Raw genomic sequence first — 19,355 nt, 5'->3', positions numbered from 1 at the left:
TGTGACATTTTACGTCTGCTCAGAAACTTGCAAAGTCTGGCCTGTGCTGGGGAAAACTTGCAGTTACATGGTAGAGACCTCTTTGGACAAAAAGGCTTAAGGAAGAAAAGTGTTGGGGTCTCTGGAGACAAGAGGGAAAAGCTAAGGCTGGTGATATGCTGGGTGGTGATGTTTTGCACAGGCTGCTAAGAGCTAAGGGAGAGTATCCTTATCTACAGGAGGAAAGCAAGTTCTCTGTCTCCTCTTGCCATAGAACAGACCTGAACCTTATGATGGGCAGAGAAAAGGTGGCTGTACCAAGATTTCTGCATTGCTCCATCATCTTCAACAGTTTCACGTGGACAGCCTTGGAATCAAGGAAGATTACCAGAAGATACGATGCCTCTTGTCTACGCTACATCGGACTTCAGTGCTGAATGCAAGCCATAGCTCAGTGAATGGTAAGGGATCAGAATAAAAATCTCGATTTAGTTATGATTCCTGTTTTGCAGTTCAAAATCTACTCGTTGCCTGAGAGCTACTATAACACAGAGGAGTGGGGCAGTTTTCAAGCTGGGACAGACATTTGATTTTCAGTGGCAAGAGCCTATTCAGCTATTTTAAACAAATCCAGCAAGGAATTGTTTTGTCTGTCTTGTAGTTTAGGTTGCAATGGAAAGCGTAAGCGGTTCCTAACATGAGTAACAAAAAAGCTTCACAGGGATGCAAAACCTGTGACATTAAAAAAGTGCTTGCAGTTTGACTCCTGTGTGAGAAGCTTCCATCTAGAAGGAGTTAAGGCTAACCACCGTCTGCTTTCTTCTGCGTGCCGACTGCACTCCCACTTACGTGGATGTGGTCGTGCAGCAGACCTTAGCAGTAAGCTGATGCATTTCCCAGAAGCCTTTCCATGTGCTTGATTTCCTCAAGGCTTGTGGTGACCATCCTACAAAGCAGCCAGGGGTTGTACAGTAAGTGAAGGCTCCTCACAGCCCTCCTTTGTGGTTTTGATCTCCAAGCCAGTGATTCACAACTACGAACCTGGATCCTGGTGCGGCTTCCCAGATACCTGCTCCTCTAGGCCACCTCTCCGCACCACGCTTGCCATTGGCATGACAGGACTACTCTGAGGAGTAAGGATAGCAGAAATCAAAATCAGAATTGGGAGCTCAGTGGTGTTCTCCTCTAGTGCTCACCTCTGATCTATCTGTATCTATTCTAACCCCCACTGAAGGTTGCACTGAAGCAAACTCCAGGCATCCATCTCGAAAGAGCAGCCCACTGACTCCACGCAGAAGACACCAGTTACTAGAAAACCATTCTGAGAGTGTCAGGGAGTCAGTTCTACCTCATCTCCAAAGCGAAAAAAAAATTGCAAAAATGGCAAAACACACAAACAGTAGCAAATGGGGGTCTCAAAACCACAAGATAAATTAAAAAAAAAAGGTATTTTAATAACAACATATTGAGAGATTCTTTAATGATATGAAATTGTTTTCTGAGCATTTATAAGGAGACAGGACAGGAAGGTAGGAGACCCCCTTGATTTTAAAAAGGACGAGGTGGGACAGATACTCGTGGGTGTAGCGAGGACAGAATTGCACCGGTGCTCACAGAACTGTGAGGATTATTATGGAAATTATTGCTTAAATACTGGTAAGGGAAAAAGAAAGTGCCCTGACATCACTTCCCAGGTTTCTCGTGCCTGCCAAGGCAGCCGTGCGGCGGCGGTTCCCAGCAGGGTCTCCCACAGCCGCCATCGCCGCAGACACGGCGGGACGGCCCACGGGTGACACCCCCCCCGCCGCCCCGAGCTGCCCCGGCCCTGCCGCCCCCCCCAGGCGGCTCCCGGCGGGGCCGGGCCCAGCGGGCTACCGCCCGGCGACCAGGCGGGCCCCGCCGTCTCCATGGCAGCACCCTTCCAGTTGGGAGGGGGAGGCCCGGCGCCATGCTGGGAGTGGCGGCCGCGGCCCCGCCATGTTGGGGGCGGCGCCCTGGCCGGCCGCGGCGAGCTGGCTGCCATGTCGGTGGCTCCGGGTTGCCGAGGCGGCGGGATGGTGCTGGTGCTGCCGGGGCTCTACGTGGGCGGCGCGGAGTCGCGCTCTTCCCCGGAGTCGCTGGCGGCAGCGGGTGTGGTGGCGGTGCTGACGGTGGACGCGGAGGAGCCGCCGGTGGTGCCGGGGCTGCGGACCATGCACGTCCGGGCGCGGGACGAGCCCGGCGCCGACCTGCTGAGCCGCCTGGATGACTGCGCCGCCTTCATCGGCGCGGCGCGGGCGGGCGGCGGTGCCGCCCTCGTCTGCTGGTGAGGGCCGGGGCGGCGGGGGCTGGGGGCCGGCCGCAGCCTCCGGGCCGCGCTTCTCACGGTCGGCCTGCCCTGTCCCTTGCCTTGCAGCCAGGCTGGGGTGAGCCGCAGCGTGGCCGTGGTGACCGCCTACCTCATGAAGACGGAGGGACTCGGCTGGGAGGAGGCCTACGCCGCCGTCAGGGCCGCCAAACCCGACGCAGAGTGGGTCCCCGATCCCCCGCCCGCCGCTCTCTGCCCGCCCGGCGCCCCCTCACCCCGCTCTCCTCTCGCCCCCGCCGCAGGGTGAACCCGGGTTTCCAGGGGCAGCTGAAGCTCTACGAGGCCAGGGGCTGCGCCGTGGACAGCAGCAGCGCCCTCTACAAGCGGTACCGGCTGCAGATGCTCACGGAGAGGTACACCGGTGAGTGGCGGGGGAGGCTGCGGGGCCGAGCCCTGGGAGCATCGGCCTTGGGCTGGGACGGGTGCTCGGAGTGGAGCTTGGGCAGTCTCCGAGGGAGGGTAGCCCCAGGTGGGACCAGTCTGTCCTGAAATGAACGCAGAAGGCCATGTCAGAGGTGGCTGACTTTTGAGTATTGCCTTCAAAGCAGCCGAGCATTGAGTTGGCTGGGTAAACGTTTGCATCGTACTGGCTCTAAAGAATTCCAGCTCATCAGTGGGGGAAAAAAATGTCTTTGAGAGATGCCTGAGAAACAAGATCTGTAAGGAACTGTTCTCTTTAGCGAAATGCAGAAATGGTAAAGGTCAATTTGATACATTTCCTGATTTTTATGTACCTGGCAAAGCAAACTTAACATCCTCTAAAAAGAAGCCAACGAAATTTAAAAAAAAAAAAAAAAAAAAAGGCAAAACTGAGATAAAGTTGAAGTCAAGGTATTAAGTAAACTTGTAAACTTTCATACTTTAATTTGCCAAAGGATGTCTGTAGTAGATATGTGTGCATATGTGTAATTTTATAATTGTAGCTTTTTTGCAAGATCTCAGTGTTGCATATTCAGCATGACAGTGCTGTCTCCCTTTATGTGTCATTCTCCTCAGCATTTCCCATTCGCCAGCTGACTGTCTGTATTGTGTACGCTAAAGGATTGGCAGAACTGTCCTAACTGCTCCTCTGCCTTTACTTTCTAAGTAAGAACATAAAGCAAAATGCAACTATTTTACCATTGTTAAGGCCACAGTCCAGATTCCAGTTCCTTGCATTAAGCAGATCCCAGTCTTGGGTGGTGGGACAAGGCTCTTTCATTTTTAGCTTATCTAATGGGATTGGTGAGCAGACGAAGGAATACGAAGAAGGTGGCTTCTGCATGGTGTGACTGGAGTAGAGGCGTAGCACTGTCTTGTCCCACAGAAATGCAGCATGGCTGCGTTGATCTGATTCACAACTTGGTACTGACCCCTCTGCAGAACTTCAAGACTTGCCCCGAGAAGTCTTTGCTGTTGATCCAACCAATGTATGTCAAACTCCAAACACAGAGGTTCTCTACAGGTGCAGGAAATGCAGGTACTGAACCTTCTATATTTCTCCATAAAATGACATTTTGAAATCAACTCAAGAGAAAAGTAGCCCGTGTAAATCAACAGACACGTCATTATTGTCAGGACAGGGATGAGCTCTTGCCAAGGTTTCCATAGCGTGTGTGCCACAAAAAAATCAGACAAATAAAAGTATCTTATGAAATACAACGCTTTTTGTACCTTGGAGTTGTGCAGTACTTGTGCAGCCTAACCTGCCATGTTCTATAGGCTGGCATAATTCTGCTTGGCGCTCTGAAGTTACTTGCTCTGAAACCATAACTTCTAGTTTGTTTTTGACAGTTGGTTTCTCCAGAAGAAAATTCTGGTAGATTTTGGGGTTTACTGCATTTTAACTACCTTTTATGATTGCTGAAAGTGAAATTGAATAATCCCGCTATTTCCTAGGTGTAGATTTCTTCAAGTATATGAGGGTAGATTTACAGTTTTAGTAGGCAGGAGTTGTTTAAAAATAGATCAATATAAAAGACAGCATACAGCTGTGGGGCAGAGCTGAACCTACACAAATCACTACATTTGTTAAGAAGCAACCCTGAATGGAGTCGGTGGCTGCTGACCTCCTTCAAATAAAAAAAAATGTAGGATTTGTAATCCTGCTTGATTACTTACTGTCGAGGGGCCCCAGGTCCCTGTTTTCTTTTGTCTGTAGGTTTCCCCAGTAAAAAAAAAACAACTATTTTACTTCTTTCCCCCCCCTTCATCATGGAGGGCAGGCGCGCTCTGTTCCGTAGCTCCAGTGTTTTGTCCCACACGGAAGGAAGCGGACCGGCAGCCTTTGCCCGCAAGAGGATAACGGACTCTGCTCAGCTTGGTGGCGACGGCCGCGAGAAGTGTACCTCTTACTTCACTGAGCCCGTGCAGTGGATGGAGCCAGCGTTGCTCGGAGTATTGGAAGGACAGGTGAAGGAGAGAGTGTGCTTTATTTTTTTTTTGTTTTTTTGCAAAGGCAGAAAAAATGTTTCTGTTCCCTGATACGAAAGCCCCTGCACAAGGGCCTAGGTCTCCCAGCCTTTCTGGTGTGAATTTTGCAGCTTATGAACGAATTCTTAAATGTTAAATATCCTTTTAATAAGGAGACGAGCTGGTGGCCTTGTTGGACTGAGAGTATGAGCCAGAGTGTTAGACAGGGTTTATCTGCTGCTTGGTTTTAGTATGAGAAAAATTGTTGGTGGGACTTAGAAAACCTGCTGTGGTGTCAGGCTGCCTCATGCTTTCTGGAGACTGGCAAAATTGTCCTGGGACCACACTGGCTCTGAGCAGCTGCATTTCCACCCACTCCCTTCTGCCAGCACAGCTGCCTGCTACACCCCAGGGCTGACGAGCCACACCAGTTTAGCTTTTTTGCTCCTTTTTAAGCCCGTTTACCTTCTGTGAAGTGTTACAAGGAAAGGAGCTGGCTCAGCGCAGGTTGCACAATTTAATCTACCATAGAAGTGAATTCTAAATAGACCTACGTCCGCGTGTGCCTTAGAGCGGGTCGTGTTTTTCTTGCAGCTTCTGTGTCCTAAATGCACATCGAAGCTGGGCTCCTTCAGCTGGCGGGGTGAGCAGTGTTCCTGTGGCCGCTGGGTGACGCCTGCCTTCCAGATCCACAAAAGTCGGGTGGACGAGGTGAGGACATTTCCAGTTGGTAACTTCCAAACTGCCAAAACCTGAATTTGTCGCTTCTCTCGATGGATTTCTCAACGTCCACGAAGAACTGCTGGCTAGTCTGTGGTTGCCAGGTGTGAGCTTGTGACTTCCACCCTTTTGCAATGCGGTGGAATTACTTGAACATTTGCTCTATTCGAGCTTGCTGTTATCTCTAATATATATAAAATAGCAAAACACTTCCTTCAAAGAGGTGTTGAACAGTGGTCAAATATGTTAAAAATGCCTGAATGTGATGTCTTTAGTATATTCTCACTTCATTTGTTGCTATTTACAGAAGGTCTCAGCTCCTTATTTAAAAGGAACACTAATGTGTTACTTTCAGGCTGTGGCCAGCAGTGCTGCATATCTTCCCATCCACACGTTCCAACCAGTCTGTCCGAAACACACAGCGGAGGTTTTAGGAGGAATATCCCACAGTTGTGAGGTACATGGCAGGGAAATATTTTAAGGCTTAGCAAAGTGCTGTAAAATAGTACAACTGCTGCATTAGCATGCATGGCAGCTACCAGCAGCAAAAGGCAAGTTTAGAGTTACACTTTTATTGCAATAATAGTAGTCCTAAAAATACCTAACCCAAGAATATTTACTACATTATAACTCTTTCGTGTAATGTTTGAGGAGACTAGGCAAGCCGTACGGGAACGGGAGAACTGAAGTAAAGTATCCCTGTCAAACTGCTGATACCAGATTTAAAGAAATCCCTAAAACGATGAGGTAAGATTTTAAGCAAACTGTGAGCTTTCCTGATGGGGTGCTGCATTCCTAAGAAAACAGAAAAGACCTACTTTAAAGCAATTTTATTTTCATTGACTTCAACAATTTTTTAAACTTTTTTTTTTGTACACAATTTCCAGCAACATACATTATGAAATATACAAGATAAAGTAGGTGGTGTGGTTCTGCTCATCTTTTAATTCCTCCCACAGCTGTGGAGGGAAGACTTGCAGGACACAGTGAACTTCAGAATCTCAACACTGAAAACAGACACAAAACAAAAGAAGACAAAAATATATATGAAACTGTTTGAACTGGTCACACTTCAGGGCCAGGTACAGCACAATAAATATTAGAACTGCATTATCTTAGACATCTTCTGTAAAGTTTATAACATCCTCTAAAGAGATAAGAACATCTGGTTTCTAGCATGAAATGCTACATAGTACAGTGGTGAAGGGTACGAACGATGAGGAATCCAGCAAGGGCTTGGATGGTGACTACTCACTCACACATGCTCATTGGTAAAATAAGCAGCATACACCGAAAGTTTAGTGAGCTGTAAACTTAACCATTCACTGCCAGAGTATCAGCTGGAGTAGCTCCTCTTGGGAGAACCAAAAATAGTCAATCCCTTTAAGTTTCTCCCTGACAAACAGTGAGGTGATACCATAATGGAAGTGGCAGCATTTGGTCCGTAGCGCGAGATCCCTTCGCATCGCTACTGTTCAAAACTGGCAGCCAGTGGAAATACGTCAGTGCAGAATTAACGCTTACGTAGCCGCACCACTGCCACGGTGTTGCCGACAACGATTACTGTTTCATGACGGTAACAAAGCAGCACACATCAGCTGGAACCCAGCTGGGCACAGGGTGCTGCACAACCAAGCAGCATCGGCTGCCACTGGACATAAGCAAGAGGGAGAGACTGGAGAGGATGCCCGCATGTCTCTCTCTGTCCCACTCTGCAGCAATGGTACGAGTGCTGGGCTCTTTGAGTTTGACAGAAAGGCTGCTCTATGCTCATTCCTCATCTCATACTAGTTTTGCCCATAAACAAGCCCAAGATGCAGCAGTTTCGGCCGCTTGACAGAGTGCTTCCACAGCACAGAGCGGAAGACCAGAGTCACTGGTTGCTCTTGCATCACGATCAACGAGGCAGGAGTAAATACATTTTGTACTTGTCAGCCTTCCCCCTATTCATCCCCCGCCCCCAGTTTAGCATCATACATTCCTCCTACACAAGAACTGGGAACCTTCTGTGCTGCCACCAAACAGGCCAGGTGAGCACAGGTGGAGGAGGAAGGCTCAGCACACACTTTCCTTTCCTTAGCATGGCCTGGGCATCGCACCAGGAGGCAACTGCACGGGCAGGCAGAGCACCACCGAGGAAGGACCACGTTCCTGGTCCATGCACGTGGCATCACCAGAACTTGCTATCTATGTCCTGCAATACACGGCAGCGGTCACAAGCTTCACAGACTAAAGCAACTGAGTGTCGTGAGATTTTATGGGGTGAGTGGGAGGCAAGAAGGTAAAATTCTGCTGGAAGCTGAGCACCTATGGCTTTGATTTTAGCTGATGCTGAGTCCAACAGTCCTATCTGTATTAAGTAGGAAAATAAAACTCTACTTTTCCAGTGTACAAAAGTATACTGGTCGCTTATACGTGCTCATCTTCTAGTTAGTCCCTTCTTGGGGAGATCCAGAACTACCACGTTTCAATACCAACAGACTCAGCTGAGGGTTGCAGAAGGGAGAGAGTAGTGAAAATTTTTTGGTTGTATCAACGTGTCATCAGAATATGGTCAGAAATTCTGTTTGAGAATAGGGACTTTACATCATGATAGTCACTTAGCAAAGTGCCAGATGTAAGTGTCCTTACCACTGCCAGCTCAGAACGTACCGTGTGACTGCACTGAGATCTACACCTCCTCTGTCAATACAGCTCAATTGGTTACAGCCCAAGGTGAAAGACTGGTTACCAAGAGAGCTGGGAGAGGGAAGGTGAATTTTTTCCCACCCTAGAAGTGTACAACAGCGTTTCCTCACTCAGCCAGGCCCAATCACACATCACTCGCCATTTCAGACACACAAAGCAATGCCAAACACAAAGAGGAATGTTTCGTAAGGACAGTCTCCAAGTATGAACAGGGAAAACACAGGGCTATTTATCAACTCAAGTACTGTTGCATCATTCTTGTAAGGTAGGGAAGCAGAGGAGTTGAGATGAGGAATCGAGAGGACAAACTGGAGTGGTCGTAGAGGTCGAGTCTAGTCTTCCAGACTGCGAAATGCATTCTGCATATCCTCAAACAGCTGAGCGTAGTCTGCCTTGATTTTTGTTTCACCATCTTTGACAGGGTCCTGAAAGACAACGCAGCAAGTGGTCAGGAAAAGCCTTGTGTACTTTGTGTACTTGTGTACAAAACCCTACTTTGCCAGTGCTGTAATTTCTCGACCTCAGGATTAATGCTTGCTAACTGCAGAGCAGGCATTGTAGCTCCATCCCTGTCTCCTGTCTGTCTCACCAACAGCCATACGGTTTAAATCTCATCCTCTTTCCATGTTCAGTGAGCAGGCAGAACAGATACTGGACAGTGAATTTTTTTCATGAGCAGTGGTTACTTTATTGAAAAGCAACCGATTTGGAGAGCATTCAACAACACTGAGGGTCTTGGTTAATGCTGTGTGATTCAAGAGCTGCAGTGATTGGTACCAGCTCCTACCCCCAAACTGAACAGAGTAAGGATCTTTGTGACTCAGAAGTGCTCTGCTGTACTTTTCAGGGTGCATCCCCTCTAAGTGCAAGAGTTACTTTGCCATCACTCAGAGATTGCTCGGTTCCAACTAAAAGCTTATTGTGAAATCATAACAAGCTCAACATCATCTTTGTACAGCTTCATTTTCTCAGAATACTTTTCATGAAAGACAAGGCCAAAAAATGTAACAATCAGCTTTGCTCTGAGGCTGCAGGGCCTTCCCTGCAAGAAGCATTAACTGCCAAGCTGTGCAATCTGTTCAAAATCTTCACCATTCCCCTCTCAGCGCTACATTCCTCTGGGTCAGTGCAGCTCTTGGGAAATACAGGAGACTTACATGTGTGGATACGTTACTTCTTCACTCTCTCCAAAGTACACAGACCGCAGGATGCAAGAGGTTTAAATTCTCACGCCTTTTAGACTGTTACCCAGGAAATACAAGTTTTCCTTTCATAACTATATAGTTGTAGTACTGTATTAGAGGGCTGCCTCCACTTAACATGTATTCACCCTCTGGATTCCCTTTTTCAGCCATGCTGTCCACCGCTCCGCTGCATGCCAGATGTCTGCCAGGGTTTGTAAAAAGTGTATTACTTCCCCTATCTCTACATAACCAGCTCTCAAAGAAGCTCACGTCCCCAAGTGTATCTTGTTATGTTCTTGATGCTTTGAGAATATAGACCAGGGATTCACGTACTGCAGAAGCAAGCCAGTAACCTGAGGGAACAGAATACACTGGCAACCAGAACGCTTAATTTTAAACATAATTTTACCTTATAGTACTCGTTCTTGAAAAATCTGCAATATTGGCTTTTAAGAGTTATAACAGAGTAAGCATTATACTTTATGAAGAATATTCCTTAGCTGCTTTAACATCAGGCAGCATCACAGGTTACTCTCCTACCAGTAACTGCCACACCAGCACACTCCAGACCAGTTTTAGGAAAGCTGTACTCTAAAAAGATGGCCACTGATGTGACGCAGAGCAGGTGCTCCAAGCCACTTGTTTTCTCTTTAGCACGTGTTGAAGTTACTCGTCCCTTCCTCTCCTCCTAGTTACCTGCCTTAGGCCCTGCAGCCAAACACAGGGCACACCATGTATTACTGCAGACCACCAGCATTTCTTCCCTTAACTTCTATTCAAAATAGCTCAATTAACATTTCATCATTCGCTTTTTAGCACATTCCTGGATTTAAACTTTAGGCTGCTTTTATCTGGCAAGAACATTTCTCTCCACACAGAATTTTATCACAAACCCCCCCAAACAAACAGGAAAGGTGCTTGTACTACCTACCACAAATATATGTAGCATAAAAGAGACTATTGAAGGTGGGGTTGCCAAGGCACTGCAGCCAGCATCACCCGACTAGATTTCTTACTGTCCGTTCCTGTGCTCACAGACTAAAACCAGTTCTTAAGTGTATTCAAAATGATTGCAAAAAGTCTCTGTTCGTAGGCCTTTATCTAAGGCAACTCATGTCCACCTTTGAGTAACAGCCTTCCAGAGGCGCTGGAAGCTCACAAAAAGCAGCACAAGCCAGTTCCTTACAAACATACCTTGAACTTCATGGAGGTAAGTCTGTAGAGGATTTCACTCATGTTCTCTCGGATGATGGACCACGTGATCTTGTTGTCACTCTGGGCTGTGGTTTCTACGGCACGGCGTGCCATGTCATAAAATGCAATCATATTGGAAAGCATTCCCACTGTTTTATAGAAAGGGCAGAACCTGATGGAACAGAAGAGGATCTGTCAGGCATCTTGGAACAGTTAACAGGACTAGCCTTTGCTCCTGCCTTCGCAGCGACTCTGAATTCTCACCCGAGAGGAGCACTAGCCTGCTTTACTCCAGGTATTTTTAGTACATACTGTCAAAGCAGAGTGACTGCCTCTGACAGGTCCCACATTTTTAAATAGGTGAATCATAGGCTAAGACAATCATCCTGAAGTGAGACTTCTGAAGCAGCACCCAAACAGTGGGCAAAACAGGAGAGAACAGGAACCATCACTGTTGCCAGTCTCACATTTCAATCTGTGCCAATGCTAACGAGAAAGGGAAAACACCAGGGCAGCCACCAAAACTCCTCCTTGCTGTTTCGTCCATCAGGGGAGCAGGCTTCCTCCAAGCAGCCTGGCATGACCTGACAGCTCTGCAAGTTTCTTCGCTCACAGGAAAGGGAGTATTTCCATGGCAGGAGCACTCCATACACAAAAAGCTCCATTTTTAATGGGTAGATGACTGCCACGGAAGGTAGCTCATTATTATTTATATACTACATTGTGCTACTTCTTGTGCTTCCCTATCGCACACAAGCATACCTGCCCTAGTAACCTAATCACGGGCACACACACCATTGCAGAATGATGTGCATCTAGTTTTTCCAGTGATGAAGTATTCAAGACCTCCTGATCTACCTGGGCTGGAGAGCGAGATGAAGTACAAAAGGCCCCTTGTCAGGCTGTTAGAACACAAGGATAGCAAGGAAAAAAGCAAAGCACAGAGGGATAGTAAGCATTGCACTAGGGAAAAGATCCAGTAAGTTTTTTTGATGGATCAAACTTAGTCAAGAATTATCCAGCAGTAACCAAAAACAGATTCTTGCAGTCCCCCATGCATTGCTAGAATAAACAGGAAGACTTTGGGTCTTGACTATGAAAATAAAGTGGTCCTCTTCTCCTCCTCAGGACCTACTATTGCAGAAATACTGGCTAACTGAACACAGGGCCTGAGAAACTCAAAGGGCGTGACTGCATTCGGAAAAGGTCTGTGTGCCTTGGGTAAGACAAGGTGAATACACTGATGGCCTATCTAAGCACAGTTCTTCCATTTGTTTTTGGTGAGTAAAATTAATTTCTGCACTGATCCATTTCCAAATAAAATAGCTGTCTAAATCCAGGCTACACAGGACCAAGAGGGCAGAGTGGCCTGTCAGATCTCACCTGTCATAAGGCGTATAACCGTTCTGTTGCAAGAAGTCATCTTTTATCAGCTTGGCAACCTCCAACGTAATTTTGTCTGTTTCTGCCAAGGAAGCCTAGAAAAGTAAGGTACACTGTTAATTTAGAACTCAAGTCCATGAGGACATGGTATGTCCTGGCCAAGAACCATTATCTTTTAGTACCTGTTTTCTTCCCACCCTCTTAAAATGGCTTCCAGCAGAATTCTGTCTTTTGGGTATTTCTCACTCCCTGCTATAGAACAGCCAATTTAACTGATTGGCAAATTAAGATGGGCCAAACAGTCAATAAGTCTATTTTAATGTACCTAATGATAAACAATGGAAGTTTCCTTTAAGATAATGGAAAAGCCACCAGATAGAAAATGCACACGGCTCTGCTACGAGGCACGTTGAAGCATCACCTTCCTACATAAAGAGGTAGATTCATTCTTACCTTCCTCAATCCTTATGTCCATGCAAGAAAAACTAGATCTCAGCATGCTAGATCAGTTAGTAATCTTAAGGATTTGATACCGGCCTCCACAGCTACCAACGGGCTTTCCCTGTCTGGCGTTCCAGACAAGTAAAGGAGTCGACGACAATGCCTGTCATTCCCTGCAGGACAGCCACAATCCTCCTGGCTCACTGCTGCTGTTGCACCACAGGTCACTCTTCTCCACCTTCACTGCCCTTCTGCTAAAGGGGGCAGATTGTGTTTTAAGTACCCCAGCTTGCTTTCTAGACAGGAAGTTTGGACCTTCTTTCATGAGAGACTAACAGAATTCAGAGCTAAAAAGAAAAAAAAATACCTGATTGCTTTTACACAATTCCCCCTTTCTAAACGTTGGTTGCAGTTGTTAGCCAAGCCCAGACTGAAAGAAGCTTTTAAAGATAGTACCTGTGAGACCAAGATCACCAGTTCCAGTACTTCTATCATGGGAATAAAGCCTAGTTATAAGCACTGGCTTATCAATATCCCTAATCTTAAATCCAGCTGGTGGCCGGTCACAAGTGGTGTCCCCCAGGGCTCAGCACTGGGACCAGTCTTGTTTGACATCTTTATCAATGATCTGGATGAGAGGATTTAGTGTCATTGCAGATGACACTAAATTGGGTGGGAGCATTGTTCTGCTTGATGGTAGGAAGGCTCTGCAGAGGGACCTGGACAGGCTGGATCGATGGGCTGAGGCCAGTGCTATCAGGTTCAACAAGGCCAAGGGCCAGGTCCTGCACTTGGGTCACAACAACCCCATGCAGCGCTACAGGCTTGGGGAGAAGTGGCTGGAGAGCTGCCTGGTGGAAAAGGACCTGGGCGTGTTGGTTGACAGCCGGCTGAACGTGAGCCGGCAGTGTGCCCAGGTGGCCAAGAAGGCCAACAGCATCCTGGCCTGTATCAGCAATAGTGCGGCCAACAGGAGTAGGGAGGTGATTGTGCCCCTGTACTCAGCACTGGTGAGGTGCTGTGTGCAGTTTTGGGTCCCTCACTACAAGAAGGACATTGAGGTGCTGGAGCGTGTCCAGAGAAGGGCAACAAAGCTGGTGAAGGGCCTGGAGAACAGGTCTTATGAGGAGCGGCTGAGGGAACTGGGGTTGTTTAGTCTGGAGAAGAGGAGGCCGAGGGGAGACCTTATCGCTCTCTACAACTACCTGAAAGGAGGTTGTAGTGAGATGGGGGTTGGTCTCTCCTCCCAAATAACAAGTGACAGGACAAGAGGAAATGGCCTCAAGTTGTGCCAGGGGAGGTTTAGATTGGACATCAGGAAAAATTTCTTCACTGAAAGGGTTGTCAAACATTGGAACATGCTGCCCAGGGAGGTGGTGGAGTCACCATCCCTGGAGGTGTTTAAAAAACGTGCTGATGTAGCGCTTCTAAACATGGTTTAGTGGGCATGGTGGTATTAGGTAGACAGTTGGACTTGATGATCTTAGAGGTCTATTCCAACCTAATGATTGTATGATTTTAATTTACATGAGAAAAGTAGCATCAAGCCAAGGTTTATCAAATCTAAAAAAGTATATTTCCAGTATTTTCATGAAACCTGGAATAAAGCACAGTTAGAGGCAGGAGAGTTTGACATCTCCTGGTGACCATTTGCCTTTTTTGCACAGTGCAGCATCCATCAAAACTGGTCTAAGACACAGTCAAAAGCCTGCACTAGCAGTAAGGACATGAAAGATCACTCATTGATAGCACATTTCCTCATAGCTGTTTACTCACTTTCCCCACAAGCTGCACAATCTCTGCAAGGTCCTCTTCCTCCTGTAGGATCTCTTTGGCCTTTGTCCTGAGAGGGACAAACTCTGTAAAATGCTTGTCGTAGTACTCATCCAGGGCACGTGTGTATTTGCTGTAACTGATCAGCCAGTTGACAGAAGGAAAGTGCTTGCGTTGTGCCAGCTTCTTATCCAGGCCCCAGAAAACCTGCCAGAAGCCAGAAAGATCAACCAGTGTTCCAAATCAAAACCGAACAAAAATAATTAAAGGCAATAAAAAAACCCCAACAATACAGAAAGTAAGTTTGAGCATATGCAACATGGCAAAGGCTACCACGAATGCTTGAGACAGGAAGGGAAAGCCTTACTATAGCAGCGACTTTCAAATACACCTCTCAAAAAATTAAGCATCTTTTAAGCTGAGTTCAGACTTACTCAGCTTGAGACTCCTCACAAGGGAGAAGTCAGCCATAACAAAGACAATACTGGAGTGTAATTAAGTGGAGCCCTATTAGGCATAACTGCTTTTCCCAAAACAGTGCTGGGCAATCAGTTGCAAGACATTCTTCTTCCAGTCAGCTGCTCTGGGGATTCGATGCACCTATTAAGAGTGGTTCACTTTCCATCTCAGCTGAGGGCAGTCACATTTGAAGGGCAGCTCAACGGGCAGCTGTCAGGAAGCACACTGATATTCCTGAGCAGTCAGCATTGGAAGGAATTGCTGCCTTCACTCCCTCTTTCAAAGAGATCTCATCAGTTCAGAAACCATCTCATAAGGTCACCTTTTACACTGTTAGAACATTTTCCAAAGCACCCTACAAAGCTGCCCATGTCAAATCAAAGCTCTCACACCCCAGCCACTGGCACAAACACACCAAAGCACAACCATTTTGAGTCTAACAAAGAGGACCGAAGAACTGCAACGTCATGGGACATACCTGAACAATGCCCAGTGTAGCAGATGTGACAGGATCAGAGAAGTCACCACCTGGGGGAGAGACACTGAGCAGATAAGGAAAAGTTATCAGAATTGCTTTCACAGTTTAAACTGAAGCACCAAACATCTGACTGCACAGCTCAGTGATCACAGAAACCAGAAAAGTCAACACAATTTCAAGTAAATAACAGACTGCAAGCTTCCACTGCAAAAAGTGTTGATGTATACCCACACAGGTGTAATATCAAGCATACCATGAAATATAGTTATATCAGTGACTGATTGACAGTATCAAGGTATGATTTCAGGCACTTTAGCTCCAGGTAGTAACTCCAGCTTGGAATACCAAACCCATCTCAGCTGCAAGACATTCAGCAAGTGTGCTGATAGGACACCATGAAACACAATGCAATGATTATTTTAGAGAAAACAATATCCCAATTTGAAACTATTTCAGGTATTCACCTATATAAAAACCACTTCAACTTCATTTGGGCCTGACATGCTAATATATGCCTTCCCAGAGACAAAAAAAAAAAATCTTCCAATCTCAAAAGCACAATGACTTTGTGTACGTATGTTGTAGACAGCAGAACTAGGCAGAGCAAAGAATGGACTCTAGGTGTTCTTGCAGATGCTACAGGCTCTCCTGAAAACATGTGGGCAGGAAACTCACTTTGCCAACAGCATGACATACAAATCAATATAGCCTAGAAGAACGTCTGGGGACCACATGCTTTTCACAGCCCATCACAGCTTGAGATACGCTGCTCCACGTAATTCTACTCTATTTAAGCAAGAGATTCACAATTCATTATGCCCCCAGGTGCACACTCCGCTGGTCTAACTGCCCCTTCTTTCTTGCTCTGAGCATGGTGTGACATAATTTTCAGTGACAGCTCTAACGACATTCTTCCCTGAACCATTTGCTCCATTGCTGCAAGTGACTGTGATTCCACACCTCACAGAATGACCTGTCCACATTCATTCTTTCTGCCCCCACGCACAATTTAGCGGCAGTTCTGAGTGTACAGAGACTAAATATCTACCTACTCATTCACATATTTTTAGTTCTGCAGCTGCACAGAACAAGACGACCTTTTTGTCTGAAAAACAGGTACTTTGACACACAAAAACACAGGGGAAGAACTGCAGCCAACGCAAAGCAAAGAAACGCGACACTCACGCTCCGACAATGCTGACGCTGCCTTCCCTTTCAGGATTTCCCAGACACTTCACTCTGCCAGCTCGCTCATAGAAAGAGGCTAGACGGGCACCAAGGTAGGCTGGATAACCACTGTCTGCAAACACCAACACACAGAAATTGAGTCAAAGGCTCGGAGTTTAAAGGATGGATGCATTTACAAGAGAAAAGGCTTTACTGAGAAAAGGCTACTCACCAGCTGGCATTTCAGCCAGTCGCCCTGAAATTTCTCTGAGGGCCTCAGCCCATCGGGAGGTAGAGTCTGCCATCATACTGACATGGTAGCCCATGTCCCTGAAGTACTCGGACAGAGTGATTCCTAGAACAAACACAACAGCGTGCTGCAGGATACAGTTCAGAAAGGAATTCTATGCTTGTATGTTGTCACTAAGATGCAAATAAGTTACTTAAGTTTACATTTTGATGGAAATCAGCACTGAAAGTCATTCTTTCTTCCTACCAGATCATGCCCTTGCTGTCTTTTTTTTTTGTTTGTTTATTTCTTCTCACTCTCCCCATTTTTGCCTATGAACCACTCTGGCTTATCTTACATTCCCATGTATTTCTTTGAAGAGACACAGCAATGTCACTGATGCTAGTCTGTCTCACTGAAACCACGAACAAAGCCTTTTCGTACTGTAAAATGTCTCCTTCCCTTTCAAACTACCAGAATATAACAATGAGAAGAGGTCATGTTTTATCTTAATTATCTGTCACAAAAAAGAATTTAACAAAGACCTCCAAGAGTCTGCAAAGGAAAGAAGACCAGCTTGCCATCTCAGATAGTATTATTCCTGCCCATTAAATGGCTGTACTTGTCAGCAAAAAGCTATTCACAAACAAAAGCTTACATAATTAACACATGGAGAAAAACTACATGACAGCTGGTGCAGTAAGTTCACCTTATAAACAAAATTTACTCAATATTTGGAAGTTGTAATTATATACAAGCAAGCCAAATTCAACTAAGATACTACGACTTCGTGCAAGCAAGGCCCAAAAGCGTTGACTTCTGAAACTAAGCAGGTTTCTTGGTACTGACCATCTCGGAAACTGAAATTACTAGAGCGTGATGGCTTGCTCTACACACACAGCCTTTTCCAGTCTCCTGTAAATCTTACCAGTATAGATAGAGGCTTCTCTGGCAGCCACAGGCATGTTAGAGGTATTTGCTACCAGAGCTGTTCTCTTCATGATGCTTTCTACCTTGCCATCAACTTCCATTGTTAACTAAAAATGCAAGAAAAGAAAAAGGTAACAGTAGCACAATTTTCTGGGTTTTTTTTGGTTGTGTTTTTTTTGTTTTGTTTTGTTTTACTGTATTACTCACCTTGTATCAGGATACTCTCCTCACAGCTACTCTACCAAGAGCAGAGACTAGATTCAAGATTTCAACATACTATGCTGGTTTGCCTTTCAGGCTGCACACAGCTTAACTCTTTAATGTACGTGCCTCAGCCTCATCTCATCTTCTGCAACTGGCAAATTCCTATTTATCTCATTCAAATAACTAATGACAAATCCACTGCATCAGGAAGTACGTTATCCTCTCTCAGCTTACTAGGCTGGAAGAGTCAAAAAATCTTAGCCTCCTGCCACAAATCTGTTAGGAATCAGAGAGCTTTTTTTCCCCCTTATCTACATAGATCCAAGTTTGTCTTTGGCAACTGGACATAAAACCACAGACATAACCTTGGTGAAGCCTCACAAGCACCCGAACAACAGAATGCACATGCTGACGTTTGTGCAGAATTCCACTTCAAATATCCTGGGATTTGCCTTTTTCATGGCCACCTCAGCTTGACTTTCTCATCTTGTAATCAATCAGTCAACACGCCCCAGCCTTTTACCCCTTATTTCTGACAGTGGAGTTTCAACCTAACAGTTCAGACTAACTTCTTTCCCATATTTTACAGAAGACTGTGCCACAACTAGTTCACTAACAGTAGGTAGAAGGATTGATAAACCTGTTGCCTTTTTTTTTTTTTTAAACCAGACATTTTCTACTTCCTTCAGAAGATATTCCAAAGCCTAACGTGTCAAGCTAGTATCCAGTAACTGTATCACCACCTTGCACCCCGTAAATATCAATGCTGCATTTGCTATGCATGGTTAAGCTAGAAAAGTTAGAGACATCACCAGAGAAAGGTAAGGTGCTTATAACTGTGCTAAATTACACCCTGGCATTCTTCTTAGCTTTATTTTAAACAAATTAGAAGGTACACCCAAAAACTAGTCCAGACATTTACTGAGGGGCCACAAAACCATTCCTGAGGGAGCCAAAAGGGATTTCTGCTACTACAGCCAGAACTTAGAGCAGGCAGGCAAGAAGATAATTTCAAGTCACTCTACCAATATGATATTTTATCCAGTTACAACACCAGTACAATAGCAAGTCTTCCCAAGAAGGTTTAGTCTCCATGAATTTTCCATACTAACCTCAGGGAAATCTCTCAGCACTTCAGACATTTCATTTCCTCGTTCTCCACAGCCTACATAAATGATGACATCGCTATTGGAGTATTTTGAGAGAGACTGAGAGATCACAGTCTTCCCACAACCAAATGCCCCAGGAATCGCTGTTGTACCCCCTTGTACACACCTGAGTAAAGAAAAAGGACTCTGATTTGCAAGGAACTCAAAGCCAGCTCTCTTTCATCTTAGAATATGTTTTCCAATAAAACTCCCTGATTAAAAGTAGAGCGACAGGAGTCACATTCAGTGTTCTGGGTGAGAAGCACAAAGGTATTTCACTAAACCAAAAGACTAAGGGAATAAACTATCCTTTTATTCTCCTGTCCTTGAAGTACCTGAGCTATGCCGGTACAACAGCTAGACTTTCTGGCTTGAAACAGCAGTTTTCACAGCTGGAAGCACCAATGGAATGCAAAGGCTAAGAAAAGAACAACTGTACTTAGCTGTACATTATAAGAATAATCAGCATAATATTTTAGGAACAAAATGACCGAATTCAGTGTCTTGGAAGCTAGCTGCTTAAGTGAGCATTCTGTGTTACAGTTAAGTGCAACAGTTTTCATAAGTGACAATCCCCAAATCATTGGGAACTACACATCCTCAAAATCATGGAAAGAGATCCTACTTATGTGTTCAAATG

General features: G+C 45.8%; 2 protein-coding genes across 5 annotated transcripts in view; one reads left to right on the top strand and one right to left on the bottom strand.

Annotated features, from left to right (window-relative positions):
* Positions 1-2,033: 2,033 nt before the first annotated feature.
* DUSP12 (dual specificity phosphatase 12) lies at positions 2,034-5,657 on the top strand. 2 transcript variants are annotated; one of them, XM_086464710.1, is made up of 6 exons: positions 2,034-2,284; positions 2,375-2,488; positions 2,569-2,687; positions 3,689-3,785; positions 4,531-4,717; positions 5,312-5,657. In XM_086464710.1, the coding sequence occupies exons 1-6, from the start codon at positions 2,034-2,036 to the stop codon at positions 5,471-5,473; spliced, it is 930 nt and encodes a 309-aa protein (XP_086320836.1). In that variant the 3' UTR covers positions 5,474-5,657. The 2 variants fall into 2 exon arrangements, with proteins under 2 accessions (XP_086320836.1, XP_086320828.1); XM_086464702.1 differs by having other exon boundaries at positions 2,569-2,711.
* A 595-nt stretch (positions 5,658-6,252) lies between these two features.
* Positions 6,253-19,355, bottom strand: part of ATP6V1A (ATPase H+ transporting V1 subunit A) — a 31,876-nt gene continuing 18,773 nt past the window's right edge. The window contains exons 7-15 of one of the 3 annotated variants that reach the window (XM_086478266.1): positions 18,680-18,842; positions 17,362-17,470; positions 16,437-16,559; positions 16,223-16,337; positions 15,038-15,101; positions 14,104-14,307; positions 11,887-11,981; positions 10,504-10,675; positions 6,253-8,550 (exon numbers count right to left, since the gene is read on the bottom strand). In XM_086478266.1, coding sequence (XP_086334392.1) covers positions 8,458-8,550; positions 10,504-10,675; positions 11,887-11,981; positions 14,104-14,307; positions 15,038-15,101; positions 16,223-16,337; positions 16,437-16,559; positions 17,362-17,470; positions 18,680-18,842 — 1,138 coding nt within the window. In that variant the 3' untranslated portion in view covers positions 6,253-8,457. The other 2 variants (XM_086478274.1, XM_086478282.1) reach the window with 2 other exon arrangements.

The sequence above is a fragment of the Leptosomus discolor genome, chromosome 1, assembly GCF_034619465.1.
Source record: "Leptosomus discolor isolate bLepDis1 chromosome 1, bLepDis1.hap2, whole genome shotgun sequence".
Classification (NCBI taxonomy): domain Eukaryota; kingdom Metazoa; phylum Chordata; class Aves; order Leptosomiformes; family Leptosomidae; genus Leptosomus; species Leptosomus discolor.
This window is presented reverse-complemented; position numbering and strand designations above follow the sequence as displayed.